Source organism: Callospermophilus lateralis, chromosome 4 (genome assembly GCF_048772815.1).
Source record: "Callospermophilus lateralis isolate mCalLat2 chromosome 4, mCalLat2.hap1, whole genome shotgun sequence".
Lineage (NCBI taxonomy): Eukaryota > Metazoa > Chordata > Mammalia > Rodentia > Sciuridae > Callospermophilus > Callospermophilus lateralis.
In genome coordinates this window covers 125,106,879-125,115,791 of record NC_135308.1, presented here as the reverse complement: position 1 = coordinate 125,115,791, position 8,913 = coordinate 125,106,879, and the positions used below count along the sequence as shown (strand labels likewise).

Sequence of the window (8,913 nt, the reverse complement as noted above, 5' to 3'; positions counted from 1 at the left end):
ATCGAATCTACAATCCTTTGCCTTAGCTGCATTTGAATGCTAATTGAGAGTAGATCCCTATAGTGAACTCAAAAATGATTAATACTGATGAAATTTTAAGAACTTATCTTGCTATGATTTATAGTTACACTATGTCCTCTTTCAGAGGTCAAAATTTTATTTTCTCAACTTAAATTATCACTACCCTTATCTTATGTTTAAACTGGGCAATGACATTTAAATTTCCCTTTTAGAAGGAAATAAGAGTAGATACCATTTACATATCTACAAGGTTCCCTGAGTAATACTACTGAGCCAGAGTTTCTTCTCTGGTTCCATTTCCATGACAATTTTATTCCTCTAAAAACTATTTCCAATTCGCAATTGTTTAATGAATTAGGACATTTAGAAGAAAAAAAAAAAAAAGGAGAGAAAAAGAAAAAAGTCATCTTGAAAGGTACTAAGAAGCATTATATACAATTGTTGGAAACATTAAACTCTTGATTGAGTTAAATGAAAAACCTTCTAATTACTTTAACAAAATGAAAAACTTAAAAGCATGTTTAAAAAATGGGATTTTAAAAAATGGGAAAAATGTTGTCTTTAGAATGGCAAGAACATCTGCTATGAACAAACCATTTGCCTTTCGAAAGCAAGAGATTAGCTGAAATGATGGTAAATATATATATTAAAGTATCTGAGTTCTGTTCTAATTGAACTATCACAGTGAACTTTTAGCAATAGGCCTGGATTGTATTTATTTTACCACAGTCTTGCCTTATATGGAAAAGGAAAAATGGAAAACTGTTATCCAGTTTGTTTCTTTCACTAGATGTTACAGAGAGCTAAGTTTGCAGGATTAGATTGATACTGAAGGATGAACCATGTTCCTCTATTCTGATACAACTCCATTCAGGGAAGAACTGTTTCAAAAGTTATTCAACATTTACTTTGCTATGTCAATATCTGAAAAACATACAATTTAAAAAAATAAACAGAGCCCAACTAGTCATTTTTTAAAATTTTGTTTATTATTACTGTTTAGCAATGGGGAGATGCAGATTATTTACACCAGCAGCCATAGGGGTAAAGGGAACACAGAGAATTAATCAGCTATCTGTATAGGATGGATTACTTATGCAAAAATAAGAATCTCCGAAAAAAAGGACAGTGGTGAGTTTGTCACTACCCTCCCCAATGATCCCAGCATGCGATAATGCCAGGCAGTGTGGCCCCTGGGCATGCGGTGGTGGGAACTAATGTATGGAAGAAAAAGCCACAAATCACAGAAATTTTAAAGAACCCCTTTCCCCCATACATACATACACACACGCACACACTCAGATACAGAACAGGATTGCAGGGTGATCAATACAATTAATTAAGAGGGAAGAATAGGAATTCTGCTGTTACAGGGAAGGAAGGTAGGGAAAGGGAGAGTTCCTAACCACTGTCAACTATATGGCAGGGGACATTATTTCCCTAAAAAGTAGTTTATCCCCTCAGGGCACCTGCTGGACTGAGCCCACTTTATACCTATCCAGGGCAGGGGGCTATTCCCCTTATGGTGGTAGTGGGGACAAGGAAAAAAACAGAAGGAAGTAAAGGTGAACAAATCATTACTCAAAACTACTTCCCACATCTTCCTCCTATAACCACAAAAGGCTAGAAAGGAAATAGTAAAGTCAGGATCTGAGTTCCCTACCTAAAGGAAGAGTGAGTGGATCACTGCCTTTCTCCCTTATATTCATCTTGTTTCCAAAACAGTTAGGAAATAGGCCAGAGTCTCACTTAGACCCTCCTTTCCCTCTGCATTTTCTTAGGAGATGTCGACAAAAAGTCAAGGGCAAAGATAACTCCAGATTCCTTTACTCCTGCCATCTAATTTTTTTGAAAATTCACCATTATTGAATAAAGATCAGTCTATAAATAGGTCCCAATCCCTATCAGGGCAATTCCAGGGGAAGAAGGCAAGAGTCTCAAGTTCCAATCATTGTGGTTTCCTTAACTCTATAAGGTCCAAGTTCTTCTGGGATAAAGGAGATACATACACAGGAAAGGTTAGAGAAAGAAAATCAGGACCAACTCCATCCCTGTGTCAGTCAGCCTTCATTGTTCTGCTGAGGTCCTAAGAGGCAGTATCCAAGTGGAGGTGGGAAGTTAATAACTCATGAAGACAAAGCAGTGGGCATACTAGCAAGGCAGTCCTATAGTGAAATGCTTAGGCATGGCATTGCCTTGTAAATACAAAAAATTATGTTCTCTTTTGATTCCGATCAAAATAGAGGGAGTTTTAAAGAAAGGGTCTCTTCTGTGTCTTCCACGAAAACAGGAGAAAGTAAAAGAAACAACATATAAACTTAAGAGATCAAGAAAAAGAAAAATGGGCAGACTTCAGAAGCAGGAGAATTAGAGAGATGAACTGAAATTGGTCAATGTAGAAGCTGGCATGGCAAGCAGCACCTGGAGTCATGAGCTGCACCAGATAGGCAGTGGAGCAGTGGACAGGAACATGGACCCAAGCCAGACAGATGAGGCTGGGCTCTGTTAGAGGGGCACAGAATGAGGTAAGAAAACATTTCAAATAAAGCAGCACCGTTCTGCTCACCTCAGGACTCCCACCCTCCTATACTTTATAAACCCTTGCCCCAGGAGTAAAATAGAAGGCAGTTTTGATATGCAGCTCTTACTTCCCATCCTCCCCTATCTAATTCCCTAAAGACAGGGGGTTCTGGAGGTCCTTTCCTATCTTTAAACAACAAAACAACAGCTTTTGCTATCAAGAAGGTCCAAAGGGGACAAAGTGGAAAGGACTGCTTCCTTGTGAGAGGCAGAGAAGGTGGTGACTGGATGTTCACCACAGCAGAGCTGACTGCCCAACTAAAGGAACAGGGGCATTCAACAAGATTTTGCACATGGTCAGATGAGAAATTACCCAGTCCTGCTCCTTAGCTCTTAGCAATAACCCATTCACATCTTTGAGGCAGCTGGAAATGGTCCTTTCTGGTCTCCGTTTTCAAACAGCCTCTTGCACAGCCGTGACGCTCTTCTACAGTTCAGTCCCAAACCTGGAGTAGGAGGCAAGTAGTTACCTGGCATATTAACCAAGTCAGAACCATGGGCTTGCTACGTAACCAGGAAGAGTAGGAAAGGACTACCTAACCAAACTTATGTCCACTGCACAATCCGTCCAGATAATAATCTTCCAGTTTTGAGATGGTGCATACTTGCAAAGGTACCTACTACCTCCCCACAGGCTCACAACTGAATCCTCAGCCTGACTGGACAACCAAGTTGTTCTTCCCCAAGCCTATGTCACTGGGTGCGGGGGGTAAAAGAAAGAGGGCTCTGCTCAGCTGCAGGATAAGCTTTGTCCCAAGTCCGCTGAAATGATTGCAAATGCCAGACCTTTGGAAAACAGGTGGTTTTGAATTTTCTCTTCTTGCAGTCAAGGCCACAGAGCTTCCCTACCAAATTCAACTGAGATTCTTTTTCTTGGTTGTCCATACTGATAATGTTAGTATCCAGTTCTCCTTTCATTCGCATCAGAAAAGCCCAAATCAAGGGGTCAGACACCAGATGAGCAGTCCCACTGACTATGGTCTGACCATCAATAATGTCTTAACTGTCCAGGAAGCCCTGGACATCAAACAGGCAAGACAGTCTTGAGGAACAAAAGGATTTTATATGCTGGGCCAACAACTGCTCACCTGTGACTGAGGGCAATACAGGGATCTTGTGTACATCCAGGTGTGTTTAGAGATCAACACACGTTGCATGGTGCCCAGACTTGCACCTTCTCCTTCTCAGGGTTTCAGAGCTGATCCCAGGTACACTTAAAAAAGGATCCAAATTTCTAAATTCTCCACTTTGGGGTTTTAAATGCTAGGATCTTCAAGGGGAACTGGGACTTTTGTATGAATTTTTTTTTTTTTCCCTACTTAACTTATTCCTCCAAGCCACAGGACCAGTCTATATTATTGTCCTGGTCACTCTCAGACTCTCTCATGTTGCAGCTACTGGAATTCCGGAGGTGAGCGCTGCAGCTGCTGATCAGGCCCATTCCCAGGTTCTCCAGGAAGGGAGCAAAGCGGGAGGCGGCATGCTCCTTTGTCTTCCACTGGCTGAATGCCAAAATCCTTCACGCTACCAGTCTCTGCGAACTCCAGGTAGAAGTAGCCACACTTGACTGCCCGGTGCACCTCAAAGCAGAATCCCAAACAAGAATCCTCTATCAGATCTACATATATCTCCTGAGCGATGGCCTCTAGCTTGTTAGTATCCAGGTTAGCCAACGAAATTTCCTCCATTTTAATTTGTAAACGACTGTGGAGAGGGCGCTCGTTTTACTCACGGCAGCAACACGTCGGGCTCCGCGGGCCGCGCCTAGGCCTGGGGCCTCTCAGGGCCGCGTACGCCGGCAGCGGAGTCGATGGAGACGATAGCAGCAGAAGCGGTGACGGCAGCGAAGACTGCTCCGGAACTCCAAGTCTTTCCGTTCGTTTTGGCTTCTCTAGGACTCCGGGCTCTGGGCAGCCCCTGGGCCTAGACTCGCGGCCAGACAGTCGCGGCGCCTCAGTCAGTCGCCCGGGCCTCTTCCGCTCTCGGATCGGGCCTAACCCCGCCTACTAGCTTCCGTCCCTCGCGCGCTTGCGCACTGACTCTGCGCAGACGCCGCGCTTCTGACGCGCAGCTGCCTGGGGAGCGTTTGAGTTTATGAAAATGAATGGGAAGAAATGATCAGTCTGTTTGCATCTCTACGTGTGAAAAGGTTGCAAGGATGATATTTTACGTTATATTATTTATACATTTAAACATTCGCTAATGGATTTAAAACTTATGTTTAATTGATTTCCTCCGAAAAATAATAATTACGTGCACTATTGTAGGATAATTCGAAATATCATCTTAGGAACAGTTCCCCACATACGTTTGAAAATTTGATTTATATGATTGACTTGTAATTATTTATAGTACTGCCGCAGTTGTCATTTAAATCCACTAGATGGGGCAAGGAAACAAATTACAGTATACTTTATCTTTTTTAAAATGAAAAATCTAGAAACTAGGCACTGAAGGCACAATTCATATATATTGATCAAATAAACCTAGCATATTTATCTCACTTATAAAACCATTAAGTCAGTATGAGATGATTATGCACATCTCTAGAAGAGTTCAAAAATAAAATTTATGTGTATATTTTAGTCTAAAAAACAGTATATCAGAATGGAACCTTTTCCTAAAGTTATATAACGTGAATAGTGACAATTAGAGCCAATCTACCTAGGTTCAATTCCTATAGCCAACAATTAATGGTTGTTTCCTCATTTGAATTTATTTTATGGTTAAATTATATTAGTAAACATATTGTGATAGTGCCATACATGTAAAAGGGTTCAGTAAATGTCAGCTGTTTTTTGATGCATTGGCTATGATTCTGAGTTTAAGAAAATCACTGCAGTATTCCTTGATTTTTTGTTTATCTTTGAATCTTTATCACAACCATGGTGAAACAGAAGTCTTATTTTTATCCTCATGATTTATCAAAATATGGCTGGAGCTAAAAAAAGAGAAATGAAAACAAATACCAATTCATAGCTTTCTGATTCAATACTTTGCAGAATAAAAGAGAGACGTGTGTGCATCTTTCCAAACAAGTACAAATAAGTGAAATATATAGGAACTCTTGGTTTTAAAATTCATTCTCCATATCTCACTCTTATGTTTTCATGAGAATTAAGTTAAATTTATCTGGCTGAGGAGTAGCCAGTAGTGCACCAAATCTAGCTTTTCTGTTTGCATGTTTTTCATTTAAAAGCCACCATTTGGCAGAAATAAAGCATTTTTGAAAGCTTAGAGTGAGATTCATGTACTACATTTTTTAAAATCTAGGGGCTATAGTTGTATAATTTATGTTTTCTATTGAAAAATTGGCATCATATCTTCATACAAGTTGGAATCTCCCTTTAGCCATATGCTAGGCAATATAACTTGGTGATTAAGTGCACAGTTTTCTGAGTTAGACTGCCTCCTACCAGTTACTATCTGTGTGAACTTGCCAACTCTACATAACTTATGTAAATCTATTTTTTCATTGTAAAATGTCAATAACAATTCAAACAGACTTGTGAATTTTAAACTTCACAATAAATATAAATCTTCACACAATGCCTGATGGACAGTAGTATATAATATTGTTTACAGTATGACATGTCTATAAGGTGAGAAAATACTTATACAAATACAATCGTTTCCACTCACTTCTTTGCCTTCAGCCCTTCTCCAAATTTAGCTTAAAGCAGTACTTTTTAAACCATGACTGTGAACCACTCAGATAATCTTTTGAAACATAGATCATAATTTTGTAGGCCTGGAGTGGGGCTGGATTTCTGAATTTCTAATAGACTTCCATGTGTGCTGGGGACCATAATTTAAGTCCTAAAGAATTAAAAGAGCTTGATAGTGGATAACGGTTCTTTGTAGAGATTGGCTTATGTAATATGTTTTTGACAAATTTACATGGGAAACTTTCTTCACTGATTTCGACAAAAAATATTAGGTTGTTTTCTGCCCTGTAAAATCCTTGTATTTATTGTGAGAGCTGGAACTCAAATCCTCAATTTAGGTAATCAAGAAAAATCACTTAAGATTTTCTTCATAATATTTACAAACAGAAATTAATCAAATAAACGGAATCTTGGCTTGATTTGAATTCCCCACCAATATTTTATTTCATTTGTTCTTTAAAAGGAACACTGTTGTGATAACAAAAAATTGTTAATCTTGTCTCCCCTTCTACCTTGTTATTATTAACTAGATTACCTTACTTTGTTTGAAATGTACTGAAACCATCTATGTTAAATAACATACCATCAAAAAAGGTTAAAAATAACTTTTTTTGTTATCTTTCAACCAATATTGTTATTAGTTTTATTTACAATTGGTTTCAAAATAAAATCTAAAAACTAGAAAATTTTCGTTATTCATTTTTCTCAATACAGTGCAAGTAAAGTGGATTATGTCTTCACATATTATCTTCAAAAAGTATTTTAAAATATTTAGTGTACATACTATGGAAAGTGAAAATAATATATTGAAAATTTCAATTGGCAGCCATTGTTCTCATTCAATGATTATAATTGATTCATTGAGAGAATCAACTATTTCAAAGAGGAAAACATTTTAAATTTTTTATTTAAAGAAAGCAAGTCCACAAAACACATATTTTAGGAGTCTCATTTATGTGTGTTTATATAAAATAGAATGATAACATCACAGTGCATTAGGGATAGATCCAAGAGTCAAATGGTTATCATTAATTTACCAGGCAACTTTGGACAGGAAGGTGTATTAAATTTTGTAAAACACAAATTCATATTTCCAAATGTTTCTTTCGAAACAAAATTCTTGTGAATTGAACTGTCAGAAATCTATTCCATCCAGTTAATTCTTATATATTTTCCATGAAGCTCAAATGTTGGTTCCTAAGTGGGATGTCTCTGGGTTTTCTTTTCACAAACTAATCTGCTATCCTCCCTAGTGATTTTTTTTTAGTTTTCAATTGACCTTTATTTTATTTATTTATATGCAGTGCTGAGAATCAAACCCAGGGCCTCACACATTGCCAAGTAGGTGTTCTACCACTGAGCTACAACCCCAGCCCCCCAAATGCATTTTGAAGCACCCCCATACTTTAGGTTTAAGAAGACTGTTCAGCTCCTAAATACAAGCTGCATTGTCATTAGCTTGCCTAACATGGAAGTATGTTGTTTGTGTGTAATAAGTTAAGAGTATTAGTTTATTTTTAGTTAAAAGTTTTAATTTATCTGGAGATTTTTGACTTCTATGAAGTCTACTTTCACTGAGACACTACTCATTAAAACTTTATTTTTCTTAACTTACCCAGGCATTGTAGGATAAGAATAGTAAATCAAAGAAGCAGTAAACATTTTGTTATATCACCTTATAGACAATAATTTCATCAGACTATTTTTTTGTTTATTTATTTATTTTTGGTACCGAGATTAAACCCAGGGGCACTTAACCATTGGGCCACATCCCAGCCCACTTTTGTATTTTATGAGTTGTTGAGTCAAGCTTGGAACTCCCAATCTTCCTGCCTCAACCTCTGAAGTTGGTGGGATTATTGGTGTGCGTCACCACATCCAGCACCAGGCTATGATTTATGACACAAAAAGGCTTATGAGTTTCAGGCATAGCTAGCTTGAAACTTACAAATCATCCCTGGTGAAATCTATTTTTCTGAATTTACATTAAGAAAAAAAAATACTGATTATCATGGTTTGCATTAGATTCAGAGGTGCCACAATTTGATATTAGAATAAGGTGTCATGCTAAAATTGCAGTCTAAAATAAATTTATGATTTGAATCTTCCCTACTAATTCTTAAAATCAAGAAAATTTTTAAAATTTTGTTATTTATGACAATTTGAGATTTTGATCTACTAAATGAAAGTCCTGTGACTGAGGACATGAAATACAGCTTATTCACACTTTACATAATGTGCTCTTTTAATTTTTACACTAGAGATTCAAAAGCAGCATTTTTCAGATTAACAAACCATCTACTCCACAAAATGATCACCTACTTAATTTAGGAATGCATTTTTTTGTTGTTTGTTTTAAGAATCAGATCTTCACCCAGAATTCCTTGCTGCCCAAAAGTGGTATCATTTTTACAAACTTTTTGCCAAGTTTATTTTTGGTAGTTTGGTGTAAAATTAAGTATCTTTCTTTCTTCTTCTTCTTCTTTTTTCATAGCTCTTTGCCTTCAAGTTTTAAGGAAGGATTCATGTAATTAATTGAAGATACTTTTTTCTAATTTGACTAATGGCCATTAAGATTGTTTCTGTTTGTCTTCTCAGATCAAGAGCTGTCTCATATTTTCTTAAGTCAAGCTGTTAAACTGGT

General features: G+C 37.4%; 1 protein-coding gene across 1 annotated transcript; it reads right to left on the bottom strand.

Moving 5' to 3' along the window:
- Window positions 1-1,007: 1,007 nt before the first annotated feature.
- Atxn7l3b (ataxin 7 like 3B) lies at window positions 1,008-4,574 on the bottom strand. The gene has a single exon (XM_076853122.1). The coding sequence runs from the start codon at window positions 4,287-4,289 to the stop codon at window positions 3,996-3,998; it is 294 nt and encodes a 97-aa protein (XP_076709237.1). The 5' UTR covers window positions 4,290-4,574; the 3' UTR covers window positions 1,008-3,995.
- Between the last annotated feature and the right edge of the window lie 4,339 nt (window positions 4,575-8,913).